This window comes from Primulina tabacum, chromosome 9, assembly GCF_025594145.1.
Source record: "Primulina tabacum isolate GXHZ01 chromosome 9, ASM2559414v2, whole genome shotgun sequence".
NCBI lineage: Eukaryota > Viridiplantae > Streptophyta > Magnoliopsida > Lamiales > Gesneriaceae > Primulina > Primulina tabacum.
Window position 1 is genome coordinate 41442570 of NC_134558.1, and position 15928 is coordinate 41458497.

General features: G+C 33.9%; 2 protein-coding genes across 4 annotated transcripts; one reads left to right on the forward strand and one right to left on the reverse strand.

The window, feature by feature from the left end:
• Position 1: 1 nt before the first annotated feature.
• Positions 2–7264, reverse strand: LOC142556349 (mRNA export factor GLE1-like). Of its 3 annotated transcripts, none has more exons than XM_075667804.1 (15): positions 7126–7263; positions 6860–7027; positions 6634–6795; positions 6063–6177; positions 5714–5862; positions 4959–5130; positions 4160–4379; positions 3959–4071; positions 3631–3701; positions 2061–2142; positions 1555–1638; positions 1246–1329; positions 888–1019; positions 666–788; positions 2–591 (listed from the first exon to the last, which is right to left on the reverse strand). In XM_075667804.1, coding segments are annotated over exons 1-15 (1908 nt in total). In that variant the 5' UTR covers positions 7128–7263; the 3' UTR covers positions 2–360. The 3 variants fall into 3 exon arrangements, with proteins under 3 accessions (XP_075523919.1, XP_075523918.1, XP_075523917.1); XM_075667803.1 differs by having other exon boundaries at positions 6860–7070; positions 7126–7255; XM_075667802.1 differs by having other exon boundaries at positions 6860–7264.
• An 831-nt stretch (positions 7265–8095) lies between these two features.
• On the forward strand, positions 8096–10698 carry LOC142504529 (glycosyl hydrolase 5 family protein-like). Its single transcript, XM_075617375.1, has 4 exons — positions 8096–8512; positions 8638–8885; positions 9490–10010; positions 10131–10698. Exons 1-4 carry the CDS (start codon positions 8096–8098, stop codon positions 10595–10597), a joined length of 1653 nt encoding a protein of 550 aa, XP_075473490.1. The 3' UTR covers positions 10598–10698.
• Positions 10699–15928: the final 5230 nt, after the last annotated feature.

Below are 15928 nucleotides of genomic sequence, written 5' to 3' on the forward strand. Positions count from 1 at the left end.
GTAGTACAACGGAAAAGTTCCATATTTTGTTTGACAATCCACAGGTATTACTCGAGAATTTCTAAAAAAGAATTGCTAGTAGTATCCGTATACTCTCCGCTCCAGAAACAAAAATGCAATTCAGAACAACTAATTTGCGGGAAAAAAAAATCTTCACAACCACCCTTTTATGTGTTCTTTGGTCATGGAGTAAAATTTTGGGAGCACTTAAAATTTGGGAGGATCTCCATTATTCAAGAGGATGTAGTCAAATTAGGTAACATTTCCCGACGTTTGGCTTTCGTGTTCTAGTAGTCCAGCAACACTAATTGGCACATATGATTGATCACCGCACATCAATAGATGTCAAAAAATGGAACATCAAAAAAAATCATTCGAATCCAAATGGTCTCTCAGTTGCAATCCTTCTGGTTCCTTCTTGAACTGGCTTGATTCTATGTAATTAATGATAGACGTTTTCACCTTGATCAGCTTGGCATTTACTGAATCTGAATTGCCTTCTTTTAGTGCTTTGAGAAAGTCTTGGGCAATAATCCTCAGCAACTTCTCAAATTGATTTCTGTATCTTCGGTAAAGGGCATATCCAGACATCTGGACATTCGTAAATGACTTCTTACTTGTGCATCAAATATAAAAAAAATGTGAAAAGACAAATGCCAGCTTACTTCAAGAAAATGTTGAAGTGCAACAGCGGTATAAAGATTAGCCGGGAGAGAATTTAGAAAACTTGCAATCCATGCCCAACCTTCTTTAAGTCCATGGAGATTCTGAAAGCCACCAATTTCAGTCTGCCAAAACAAGACTATCAGAACTCAGGCTTGTATCATACCAGTAAAATGCATTGGAAGATTTTGGTTAAAAACTCAAGTAGAGATGGAGCACCAAACCTGCACTAAAGCTCCATAGAGTCTCATGATTGAACTCAATCTCTCTACATAACTATCAGTGCTCTCGATCTTTCCATCTATTTCCCTGTAGCCAATAGCTTTGAAATAAGCTTCTCTGGTTTGAAACAATACCTGTTAAAGATAACATAAATATGGTAACAATTTACAGCAGTTCTGTCAAAAAGCCAAAAGAGAACAAGAATGTTTCTGAACTTGAGTCCAATCATTTCATATGACTCTTGAAGAGAACTTTAAAATTAAATGAAACTGCCCATACTTTTACATCAGAAAACCATAAGAAAGAAAAATAGAAAACAAACAAAAAACAAATGCTTAAAACACGAATTAAATTTATTACCGAAGAGTATTCTACAAATTTGGGCACAGTGTACATGCAAACTCTGTTCAACTCTGCCATGAGAATGTCCAAAGCCAATGGAATCTGTATTCAATGAAAAAAAGTTATCAAACAACATATTTTCAAGGATCAACATGCTGAATTGCTGCTTCAATGGACACAAGCATACAAATCCAGGCATAAAGAAGAATTGTCTTACATAAAAGAAGAGAACATAAAAGGACTTTGTAGTGAACAACTGATTTCATAATAACTAACTAGAATCATTAGATAACAAGTGGCAATGGAATTCTTCACAGCAGATTTTACCTTGGAGGTGACGAGAACAATGACACGACTACAGGAAAAAATAAATCCGTCGCTCTTTTGAGAATTTTCACAGTTGAAGACCACCTGTAAACATCACGACTCCCTCAGTAAACACACATTTATCAGACATTCTCTGAGCATGACGATGTAATTTTCTTCCACCTAAATATACTAAAGATCAAATCTCTTATGTAATCAAACAAATAAATGAAAACACATAACTCCTTCAAGTGATAATAACAGTACCTTTTGTAGTTTGAGAGAATAGCAAAGAAAGAAAATACTTCACTTGTATTATTGCTTCGAAAAATAATGGTTAGATACAATGAATTTATAGACTCCTAAGTTAACTAAATTCCTAAATCTAAGGGATAACTAGATACCGATAATTCTAATCCTAAAAATTCAGATATAAAAGATAAAGCAAACAAGATCCTATCAATCTAGATAAGCTGATGATAATCCTATCAATCTTGATAAGATGAGGATAATCCAATATTCTACACCTTTTCTGCGAAGGACAGGATACTGAGGGACTGAGGATATTCCGGACTGCTGATTATATTGACCAACTCATCTGCTTTTGTTCTGTTAAAAAAAAAAACAATGTAATGACCTGAATCCTTATTTTGAATGAAGTACAAATTAAGATATAATTAAAAAGTTGTTAATTAAATATTATTAAGGAATTGTTAATTCAGGATCAAGATGTTGGGATCCACCAAATTTAAAAAGGGATAACCCGATCTACTTTAGATTACATTATCTCGAGAAATCCAACTAGACAAATGAGATTCTAACCCGTGGCAGATAAGATTGATTCGGATTTTCTGAACTAGTCGGATGCAGCCTATAAATGGAAGCTGAATTCTTTTGTTTCCTACACCGCATTCTTCAGAGAGAGTTCTAGCCTTATACATTAGGTTTTCTAGCCAGTTTCTAGGGCACTTTGGTGTCGGGAAGTTTCGGAGCTAGTGTCGATTCGAGGAGGGGTCAGTGAACTGAGATCGAGAGCATCATCAGCGGGCTGACGATGGACGCAGGTATAATCCTGAAGCCTTAAATAGTGATTTAATGATCATTAAGGAAAACTTTGTAGCATGTTCGATAATTCAGGATCTAGTTTGATAGTGATTTCATTATGTTGGTATAGTCTAGGTTCAGAGCTTTCTGTCATATTGTTTTAGTGAGGTACGTGATGTACTGACTGAGATATCCAAGCATAGTATACACACTTATATGTTGCATACTTATCGGTTGCATGATACATGTTTTACTGCTTTGGCATATTATGCATGACGTATCATTTTGAGCCTGATATCTTTTGAGATATACCTCGTTTGTTGGGGTCGCTCAGCCCTATTCTGTATTGTGGACGATGGGACATCGAGAGCTATAGTGTCCGACAAGACCCGCGGGCTCTGATGACCTGGACATTGTAGGTCTACGTCTTGATGATGAGTGTGAGAGCCAAAACATGCCCAGGGCAGATCAGATACTACACACTCAGGCACATCTAGACTGAGCATGAGATTCTTGACTTAATCCTTAATATCCGAGCATATTGCATTTCGCATGCATCATATCAATTTGTATACTCGTACATTATCTCATTGGGCGATTGTCGCTCACGTCATTGTTTCATCTTGGGCACCCCATTCCACGGGGCAGGTCTTAGGTTGGGGACGGTTCAGACGACTAGGGCAGTGGCTAGAGCAGTTGGGTTTTCGGTGGTGATCTAGTGGAGGTGTTATGTGGTTTATCGTTTTCTCATTCAGATTTATGTTTTCGTTATGGTTGTATTAATGTTTAAGAGTGCCGTTATTTGTTTTGTTTTCGTTTGAGTTGTAAGATGATTAAATATTTGGTTTCCGCTGTTTAATTGTTGTTATTAAGTTTAATGTTGCATGTTTATTAGTATGTTTAGTAGTAGCTCGGGTAAGGGCGCTATAAACAAAAATGTGCAATTCGCACATAACATAAGATATTTTATCAGAAGAAAATAAAAGCTATTGAACAACAAACTGAAAGACTTATTGGTTTGTTAAAATGAAAGAATGATCAAATCCAACTGACCTGACATTTTCTACAGTAGCAGAGATGGTTTTAATCAGCCTATTGAAATTCTGTCCAGTTCTTCGCTTACCCTGGATTGGACAGACAATTGTGGTTCATAAATGTCATATCATTGAAATTGTGCTCATGAACAACATCACAGACATATAATGAATCCTAAGAACCACCAAACACAATTTCTCTAGCATGCGGTGATCTTTACAAAGTTGCGACCACCTTATGTGCCTTACTTATTTTGGACAAATGATTCTATAAACATGTTAAGATATTTAAATGTATAATACAGTAATCTAAGAATTTGAAATTCAAATCATCCATAACGATTTACCTGATTAGAACTTCCTTTAATGGCCTCATTTTCAGACGTCAACTTTTCATAAATCTGTAGTCTTTTATCCTCCAATTCTAAAGCATTTTTTGAAGCTCTAGTAATATTTCTCTCTGTCAAATAGACTCAGTCAAACTTCAGATTAGAATGGGAGACAAAATCAAAATTCTTCTTTATCAACATAACACGGTACCCAAATACCTGATAATGAAACCTGTTTCTTATCGTCAGACCCTGTAGCTGCAACCTGCCCAAGAGTTTCCTTCGAATAATCCAGTACCATGGGAACACCATTTCTTAAAGTTTCAACAGCATTTTTGGTTGCAGCTGCTTCAGCAGCTTGCTTCTTTTCTTCAACATAATGTTTCTCAGCTTCGGCAGCCACTTTAGCCATTTCAGCTCTCTCAGCTTGTAGCCTAGCCTACATTGATTCAAAAATACCAGACAAAAAAACAGTTATTTAAGATACGAAACAAATAGTGGACGATGGATGCATATTCACATAGCTACAACTATTTTTCTAGGCAAATCGAATGCATGAAATGGATCATCCATCATTTGGTGTGCAATTTAGAAACAATTTCTTTCTGAGCAATTTTCCAATGGTTGGAAACTTTCAAATAGATGCATACACAACATGACAGTAAGATATGGAAGACAATACCATGCTGGGATATCTGAAGATTTTTCATCAATTAAAAGTTCGTTATGTTTGTACATAAGAAGTAATGGACAGAAAAACCATAGATATATGAATGTCTGTCACATCTGCCTCATTTCCATGGGGGGAAAAACAAATTCCCAAAGGCTCATGAAAATATTTATGAATTCAATAGAATCATTTTTCTATTACAGTAAGGGCTGTCTTAATTTGAGATAAGATTGGCTAGTTGCCGTAACAGAAAAAGAAATAAAAGAATTATAAAGACGACGAATGCCAATAAGCATATATCATGTTTAGATACAAAAAATATTTAAATGACATAGGTGCGGAAAGAACCTCTTCTTCAGCTTTGATCCTTTCTTGACGTATTTTTTCTTCTATGAGAGCCTTCTCTTTCCGTTTAGCCTCTTCACGAGCTGCGTCGTCTCTTAATCTTCTCTCTTCTAGTTGTGATATGTGATCATGATCTCTTTGTACAGCTGTAAGGTGATTATCAAGTGCTTCTGCGCTGCCATAATTCAATAAAGTCTTAACCACAGTATTCTCATTCTATTCAAATTATCGGAGTAGACATAATAGGAACGCAACCTTGAAAGCCTCGCTAAACACTTGAAAGAATTTCTGAGCCGTGAAAAATCATATCAAGGTCATCATAATTGAGATGTAGATCATAGATAGTTTAAACAATTTTCAGATAAAATTGAGTTCATATGCCAATCATATATGTACACCTTAATGACCTTCCAATTGTCACAAGTGTCATGGAACTTTATAATCTCAAAACAGTAACAAATCATTGTCAGGTAGTCAATTACAAGATAAGTGTTACTTCCCGTTACCAATAGATACTATGGGTCATCGGGTAGTACAGCTACAGATATAAGATTTTTCAAAAGGAAGAGTTCCCAAATTGGCTTTCAAGCAGCCACTTATTATGGGAGAAACTCCAAAGGAAGTTGCTAAAAGAAAGAACATCTTCATAGCATACATAAAATATGCCGGGTTAGAAAGTCTCAAACCCATTTGAACATTTAAATATAGGAAACATAATGAAAATTAAGAGTCGAGGTATGCAGTTTAAAAGGTCATACATTGTACGTTGATACTGCAAATCAAATTTTCGTTCCCTCTCTTGCTGTGTTCTTCTATGCTTGCTGATTTTAGCAATTTCAGAAGCAAACTTCTCATTCTCCATAACCAAATTTGTCTCTAAGATTGATATTTTATTTCTCACTTCCTCCTGTTGTCAGAAAAATGGGAAGAAAAGGTCAACAACTATTAGTCCTATGATGTTAAAAGAATGAATGAAAAAATTAAGATCAAACACGCACTAATCCATCATGAAAATTAGAGTTGATGGAAAAAGAGAGTTCAGAGTTGTTAACCTCGTTGATATCCTTTTCTCAAATCATGACACACAAATCAAGTATGTCTACTCACCAAAACATAAAGCTGAAATTCATGATTTAGCTCATGGAGTGCACCTTCTGCTAATCCCACTTTATCCATCAAATGACATTGAGCATCAACAGGCAACTCATAATCAGAATCATCACTGCAAGCAAAAAAAAACGGGTGATCAACAACCTGGTGTACACTGAGAATTAAGGAACAGGTCAACTTGTTAATCAGGAAGGGAAAATAATGAGTATTTAATCCAACAAGCCTATGTAGAATCGTAATCGAAAAAATAAGTCCTTGCAGAAACAACAAGGATTTTACCAGAAAAAAATTGTATTTCATACAATGGAGAAATGGACATGGTAATGTTTATTGTTGAATAAATCTTTCCGGCATTCACTCTATTATAATATTTTCATCTCAATTCACATAGTGATAGATATGAGAAAGACAAATGATTCAATTTTTAACTTCAAAGGAAGGGCAGATGGCCTCACAACAAAAACTACGAAAACAATAAGACAGAATATGGAGATAATACTTTGTAATGAGTGATTTGCACTTCAAGTATTTCACTTCTTTCTTATTTGATAAGTAGTCAAGTACAAACCTCATATAGACTTCATCCAAACCAAATCTTCTGCCTGAAAACATGGATGTGTTAACAACCTCTTCTTCAGTGTCACTATCAGAAAAACCCAATCCATGATCTGATACATGCATCACAAATCCCCCTGTGCTGCAATAATTCTCCTTTGAAGCTCTCAAGTTTCTGAATGAGTAAAGCAAAGTTATCACCATAAACTTCATATAATGAAACAAAATAAAAGATATACCTAGGCTGCTTCTTGTCAAAAGGTACAGTAAGATCTAAATTCGCGATGAGCTTCTTTTCGATCGTATCAAGCTCTGATAGTAAGTTGTCAAAGCTCCAATCAGGTTGTGGATCCGCCGTCATCCCATTAATATTTGGTGGACAGCGAAGTTCAAAATTAACGGCTCCCCTGAATTTTGACAACTCCATCATCCAGACTGCGCGTCTGTCTTCTTCTTTCCAATAATAAAAAGAAACAAAATCTACGAGAAAGGAAAGAGAAGTTACATTTTCCCACAAGAAAAGATTTCCTTTTGAAAACAAAAAGGTCGCTGGAGAAGACAGATGTCTGCACAAGTGCGACAGTCGGGGATGCTAGAGCTAGGAGGAGGAGGAGGAGGAGGAGGAGGCTAAATTGTTTCCTTGACATGAACCTAATTTATTTCTCAAACACGCACCATGATGTAGGAGACCTTTTATTTTATTTTAAATAAATTTCAATCACAAATATCATCGGCAATAAACAATTTTAAACTTACGTTTCTATATCAAAATTTTTATTTTTACTTTTATCATGGTTCATCAAACTAATCTTAAATCAATTTTTATATCAAAATTATAAATATAAATATGAATGATTCGTCTCAATAAATATGTAAGGTCATCCGTTTTTTTGATAAAATAGTAGATGTATATTTATATATTTGAATTTTTTAAAGGATGATATTGTTCAAGCTGGTTGGTTAATAATGCTTTTTATGATTTATATCTACATTGCCTTGTAAGTATTTCTTCCAATTACCGTATTCCTTTTTCTTGTCAAAAAAGTGATGCGTGGTGTCTATGTTTATTTCATTTTTCTAATTTTCATTTTTAAGCATGAAATGATGAGCCTTTCACAATCTTTCCACGTTATATTTCTTGGCGTGTTACCAAACATCAATCATGCATGTCTTCTACTTTATTAAAAACGTAGAAAATGTGCTAGACAATTAAATAATTATAGTACAAATAATTGATGGACGACGTAATTAAGGAAAAAGCTACCAGCGATTATATATATATATATATATATATATATATATATATATATTGATCTGAAAGTCTATATATATGGTTTGAACAACTTATAAAATCTTGACAATTCCAATTAAGAAAGTTAAGTAGTTCTTTTGATGGGACCATTAGCAATATAAATATCATACATGCATGCGCTTGTAATCCACCCTCAGTACTCTTGATACAAAAACAAACCAACATGGGAAGGTTGAGATCCAATTTCCACCTATATTTTCTTTCTCCTCTACTATTAATCTTCTTATTAATCACCAGTGTTTTCACGGTGTCTCAGCCGCTCTCCACAGACTCACGGTGGATTGTCGATGAATCAGGCAAGCGCATAAAGCTGGCATGCGTAAATTGGCCGGCGCATCTAGAGGTGGTGGTGGCAGAAGGGCTGAGCATGAAGCCACTGGATGCTATTTCTGCAGAAATTCTTGACATGGGATTCAACTGTGTTAGACTAACATGGCCACTTTTCTTGTTTACGAATGATACATTGGCTTCTGTTACTGTCAAACAATCTTTCAAGAACCTGGGATTGGTCGAATCCAGTGCAGGTTTCCAGGCAAATAATCCATCACTGATTAATCTTACTCTCATCAATGCATACCAGGTAGCTAGCTAGTAAGAGATTTACAATGGTCCTAATGCACCTATAATATAAATTTCCCTTCCAAAATGATAGATAAAAAAATTTAATATTCGAGTCGATGACAGTTTTGAATCGATATGTTTCAGGCAGTGGTCGCTAGTCTTGCTAGGAACGACGTGATGGTCATACTAGACAACCATATAAGCAAGCCGGGTTGGTGCTGCAGCAATTTTGATGACAATGGCTTTTTCGGAGACAAGTATTTCAACCCTGACACATGGATCAAGGGCCTAACAAAGGTTGCCACCACTTTCAATGGAACCAAAAATGTGGTTGGCATGGGCTTGAGGAATGAACTCAGAGGTCCTAAACAAAATATTAATGATTGGTACAGGTAACATAGCGACGTTTGTATCATAACACTGCTCTTATAAGAACCCAGCATGTTGAAAATATGATATTGTACGTCACACTTGAAATATCTCCAAATTTATAAATTAATCTCTCAATTATTCCTCGAGTCTGGTCAGCGAAGATCATAAATAAAATTGGCCACCTCACAAGTAATTAACCAAGGTTGATGAAAGTCAATTTTGGATGGCTTTCTCTAGTCTATCAAAATTCAGAGTTTTTATCTTAACTCAACCTATAAATAAATGAATAGGAATCAGATTACCGATGCCATCCCAATTCCTTTACTGGGTCGTTGCTTTTTCTGCGTTGTTTTTTTAAGGAGAACACACAAGTGTTAAGATGTATGTTTGCAGAATAGTTCAAATCAAGAAGGATACTCTACTGCATTTGAGTAAAGCCTCTCAAACTTATACATGATTCCACGTTTAGTTATGAAGCTAGCTAACGCTAGATCACAACAAGCTCACATATCTAGGAGCAGATAAACTGTATCATTAAATAACGCTTGGAATCCCCTATCTCAAATCATTGTTTTATGATACAAATTGTATAATCGAGTCAATGCTCTGTCTTGTAATGGACAGGTACATGCAGAAAGGAGCAGAAGTAGTACATGCTGCCAACCCCAACGTTCTTGTCATTTTGTCCGGGCTGAAATTCGACAATGATCTATCTTTTCTTAATAGCAAACCTGTCAATTTGAGTTACTCTAACAAGACTGTGTTTGAGCTTCATTGGTATAGTTTCACAGATGGCACAGCATGGCAATCAGGCAACCCTAACCGAGTATGTGGGCAAGTTGTAGATGAGACAATGAAGAGAGCAACTTTTTTGCTGGAGCAAGGGTACCCCTTGTTTGTGAGTGAATTTGGGGTGGATATGAGGGGTATTAGTGTGAATGACCACAGATTCTTGAATTGTTTTGTTGGGTGGGCAGCCGAATTCGACGTGGATTGGGCATTGTGGGCTTTAACAGGAAGTTATTATTTAAGAGAAGGGGTGATTGGATTAGATGAAACTTATGGAGTTTATAATTGGAATTGGTGTGGAGCAAGGAACACAAGTATTTTACAAAAGTTATCTGTTCTTCAATCTCCATTTAGAGGTAGATTTGCAGTGCATCTTTTTTCTTGATTTCTACTATCCAAATAAGGTTCACTCATAATTTAACATGCACAATTTCTCGGCGAACCTGGGATTCATAATCATTCTAAAAAATTTACAGGGCCAGGTTACTCTGAAGCACGTCAACATAAGATACTTTTCCATCCCATGACAGGCCTATGTGTGAGAAGAATATTGTCATTACCAAAACCCCTGGTTTTAGGTTCATGCTCCGATGCCTCAGCATGGAGCTACACTCCGCAAAAAACCTTGACAATAAAAGGAACATATTTTTGCCTACAAGCAGACCAATTGGGGCAGCCCGCAAAGCTTGGTATAATCTGCGGCAGTGACAGCTCAAAATGGGAGGCTATTTCAGACTCTAAGATGCATCTGTCCACAAAACTCGAAGATGGCACCAGCGTGTGTTTGGACATAGATTCAGAGAAGAGCATTGTCACAAATAGTTGCAAATGTTTGGATAATAAGAACAATACGTGCGATCCAGGAAGCCAGTGGTTCAAAATCATCGACAGCACAAGACGCACGAATCTCGGGCTCCGTTCTGAAAAATGTAGCCAAGAATAAATTTCCTCGAGGCTTTAGAACATTTCAAGTGCGTACGAATATGAGAAAATGCATGGTTTGATATTGGCATATATATATATTTTTATTACCCTACATCATGTGTAAACACTATAGCTGTAGCGCCTCAAATTCAACGACAAGACGAGTCTTTTCAGCGAGCTTATGTCCTCACTCACACGCACCATAGAAAACTTCTCAGGGTTACTCATCCCAAAATTGTTCAAAGTCAAGCACGCTTAACTTTGGAGTTCTTATGTGAGCTACCGAAAAGAAGATGCACCTTGATATAAGTAGCACATATCAAATTTTTTAAGCCTTCTTCAACTGCATAGTCCCATATATGAACAGTTTCGTAATCCCTCTCCTTCTGGTGTAAGATCGGTTCATCCATGTTCCCACCGCCTAGAAGCCTGTCAGGAACCGCTCATTGTCCATGCAACCTCATGATATCGGCGATCACCCCAGCCCTCTTCAGTCCCGGGCCTCACAATAGCTGATCTAAATCTGATTTCAAGCCAAAATAATAACAAAAAACATCTTAACATGAAATATGAATTGGCCGTGGTCGACTAGAAAAGAAGTTTGGGATGGATTGTCATACTGTAAACGGGTCATTGCATTTGGAAATTCTCTCTCTCAAATCTTCGTATCCTGTTTGGGCTAAATGTGTACTGTCTCGGCCCTGTAAACCTTCAAATTAACTAATAACCCCCTAATTATTTTAATAAGCTTGACGGTCCTTGCGTTTTTAGATTATTAGCTCACGTGCTACATCCTCATTTTTAAAAGGTTTTAATGTATTTTTAATTGTGAAATGACTTAAATGCCCTTTTTATATTTAGTTTCACTAATAACAAATATCGTGCGTCTCACAGAGCCCTTATCACTTAGTTTTCGACCATATTTTCACAATTTTAAGTAGATGCGAGATCTAGAAATTTATTTTTCATGATTGTAGGTTGCACGTAGTTAACGAACGTAAGTACGTACACTATGAATATTGATATTAAATTTGCATATAATATATTATTCAATATCATATATTATTTCACAGTTTATCTATCATTTTAAACAATTATGATTTAGTTTCTTCAATTTTTTGTATGATTTTCGAATCTTTTAGTATTTTTTTCATCTTTTATTTTATTTTTCCTACTTCTTTCTTCGAATAAATTCAGCAATCATATCATCATATCTAATTTCTATTTTTTTTCGTCATCACATTTGATTTTGATTAATCTATTTGATGCTTACGTGTTTTTTTCTATACTCTTCTTCTTTTGTTTATTTGAGTCGTTCACCCTTCGGTTTAATTTCATTTTATTTTTCTTGTTTTTTTTAAAGTCTCATTCGGTTTTTCATATATTATATATTATATCTATTTTGCATTATAAACATAATTAAGTGTATGAATTAATTGTTAATTAGAAAGTGTAAGTTGAATTTTAAAGTATAATGAATAAAAAAATGAAAAAAATGGGATTTTACGATTATTGATATAATTACTTGATATAAAAATTAGGAGAAAATTTATGAAAATTCAATAGCAGATAATATATTAGGGGGGAAAACCTCTTGTGATAAAGGATGTAAATAGATATTTTATTGAGAAGCAAAAAAAAAAAAAAAAAAAATTTCAAAAAAATTCATAATCGGAAAAGTCCAAAATATAATTTTATTTTATTCCTTTGAAAAAAAAAATATTTTGAATAATGTCAAATTAAAAAAAAAAAAACAAGTAAGATGTTGTTACTACATTTTTAATTAATTTTGTTGCGTTTGTAATTCCATATAATAGTTAAAATTACCCTAATAGATATAAAAACCATTTTAAAGTAGTGAATAATGTCAAATAGTACAAAAAATTTTAAGATTTACTAGAGAAAAATGACGAGATATTTCAAAATTTCAATTATTATTTAAAATTTATGTTTCGAGGTTAGAAAAAAAAAATGTAAAATAAAATTAAATAATTTATTTTGTTTATTGAAACATTTTGTCAATGAAAGTTTTCTTAAATAATTTCAACCAATTTTCTGACTTAATATATTTAAGAACAATTTCAAATTCAAACTTTATTGTTTAAATTAATGTAATATTAATTAAGTTATGATAAAAAAATCTTATAGGACAGAGCGTTTTTCGATTTACCAGAATTTATAACTTGTGGTAACAGTGCTTAAATGTTAACTCAAATCTTTTAAAATCATACAGTAGTTCAAGCGTCACGTTTCTATTGCTCCATACAGATGAGATAATTATTGTACCCAACAATTGCAATATTTGCAATGAATGAGAATAGAACTCGTGAGATTGCCTCTGATACCAATTGTAGGACCAGACATTTGTCGTTTTACCAACACTATAGCTGGTGGTAATAGTGTAACTCAAATATTTTAAACAGTATAGTAGTCCAATCGCCATGGTTCAATCGATGTATCTAGAAAAAACAATTATTGTACCCAATAATTACACTCATTCAATCTATGAGAATCGATCTCATGACTTTGTCTATGATATATATCAATTGTAGGATCATGCACTTGCCGTTTTATCAAAAGTTATAACCGGTGATAATAGTGCAATGTTAACTAAAATATTTTAAAACCATAAAGCAACCAAACATCATGTTTCAATTGTTTATCTAGTATGAAAAATTATTGCACCTAACAAATCAAATGTGGATGTTATTTACATTTCAGAATCATTTCTCTAAATCAAATAATTTCATCGAACACAAAGTAATTTTAATTAATAATAATCATTTAAACACAAATATTGATTTTTGGGTGACAACCTTATGCCCTCACAAAGTAATTTTAATTAATAATAATCATTTAAACAAAAATATTAATTTTTGGGTGACAACCTTATGCCCTCACATATGCTCTATTAGGTTGCAATCATAGTAAAAATGCACAATGAATTAGTAAACCTAATTTAATTAATTTAGTAAGTGACTAATATTAAATAACAATTTTGTTAGTTTGAAATGTGAAAAATATTTTTTATGTATATAAATTCATCATATATAATGATAAATTAATTAATATGTAGAAAAGAGGAAAATTTATTTTTTTGTATATAGTTTCATCATATACAATAGAAAATTAATCAATAGGTTGAAAAGAACAAATAAGACAACAATCATAATATATGTTATGTTTAGAATGTAACTGAAAATTGGATAACAAAATATATGGAAGGATTTGAGGGCAAAGAATGTTGCATTGAAAAAAATTATAGGGCTTGACAGTGTACAATACCAACTGCTGTGGGATTACTTGGAGACAATGTTGAGATATAATCTGAGTAGTAAATTGATGGTTAACAAGAAGGAAGATGTGGAACCACCTACATTTGATAGGTTATATTACAAATTGCAGGGAACAAAGACTTGTTTTTTAACATGTAGGCCTATTATAGGACTGACTGGTTGTTTCTCGAAGACAGTTCAGGGAGAACAACTTTTAGCGACTATTGAAAGGGATGACAATGATAACATGGTCCACATTGCTTTGGCAGTAGTCCATGTAGAAAACATAGACAATCGGACATGATTCTTTAGAGAGTTGTTGGATGATATATGAGGTTTGAGAGATGATAGATGGACCTTCATCTCTGATAGGCCAAAAGGGCTTGTTGAGGCATTAAAAAACCTTGTACCTGATTCCGAGCAGACATATGTACCAGAACCTCAAGAAGAAATATAGGGGAGTAGAGTTGAAAGATTTGTTTTGGAATCAACAAATAAGCATGATTTTGAAAATGCAATGAAGCTTATTGTTGATCCAGATCCCAAAGTGAATCCTACTTATGAGATAGTAGGTCAATGGCTTAAGAAAATTCCGGCAAAGCATCGAGCAAGAAGTTACTTCAGAGCATACTGTTTGAGTGATGTGGTGGTTAGCAATACGTAGAGAGTGAGATTGATATTGATGTGGTCAACAAATAAGTTTATTTGTTTTTGATGGTCTTAACTTTCAACTCAATTATCTTTAAACTTCATTGTTTAATTCCATAATGTCATTAATTCCCTTCACATCATTTCATTTGTTCCTACCGTTTTTTTCTTAGGATCGCCTTATCTTAATACCTTTTTTGCAGGGTAAGCCCATCGAAGACCCCCTTATGACCTCATGCACCATGCCAGTCCGTGCACTGTCTATTTTCCCGGTAAGTCTTGGGACATGAAAAAGTTGAGGGAGATTAGAGAGATCGACAATACATGTGAGATTCTCACGCAAATTTTACGTACAGGAATTTCAAGAGAGGAGGAAAACAAGCGAGATTCTTGAAAGGATGATTAAGTTTGCATTTGTGTCGTACTAATTAGATGTAAACCTTCAACTTCTTGTAAATGCGATTTTTGAAAGGATGGATGAATGGGTTTTTTGTGTCTCATACTTCCTAAATTAGATATAAACCTTCAAATTTCTCTAAAGAAATCTTAAAGCCTTGTGAGTTGATTTCATTTTTTAGACTGTTGTTGTAACACGATCAATATCTAAATTCAATTTACACAACTGGCCCGGGTGTTTATATATGCATGTGATTTATGAACTTTATTTCATATCGATTTTATAGAATAGTTGTAACAAAATTTTATAATTTTAAACTATGTTTTTTTTTTCAACATTTTAAATATGAATATTTTTATTTTAAATTTCATACATTTAATAAAATGGAGAAAAGAAATAAAATCAATCACAAATAAATAAAAAAGAAAAAGAAAAAAAAAAACTTCTTAATCGCAATTCGTGAACAAGATAAAATTACAAATACACTTTTTTTATAGAATAATTGTCCAAACATTTTTTTAATTATTTTAGTAATAAAAATGTGTGTATAGAATAGTTATTCAACCACATGTTTATTTTTAAAACAAATTTTTGAAAAATTTTGTAAAAAAAATTTTTATAAAAACATTTTTTTAAATAAAAACTTAACCAAACGGAGCCTAAATAGCTGGTCCAAACTAATTCCAAGCCAGTGCTAGGATGATGCAAATCATGAGCAATCAGAAAACTGAATGCAAAGCAATAACTCTTGTAAAAGCTTAGCCTAGATGCTAGCAATTGTAATAAAATCATCAAGCGTACGCATCTGCTACAATGAAAGTTCCTGGCCTTTAAGATATCGACTATTTAAGGTAAGATTGAATCTGTTCCAATTCTTTATGACAACCTTAAAAAGACCCAAGTTTCAAGTAAAGAAGCTGCCAGCACAAACAGATGCCAGGTTTGCTGAAGGCTTACAATCCTCCAGACTCATATACAAAAGAAGCTTCATGCTTCGAAAACGTGCAACATGCGGCGAGACAATTACATG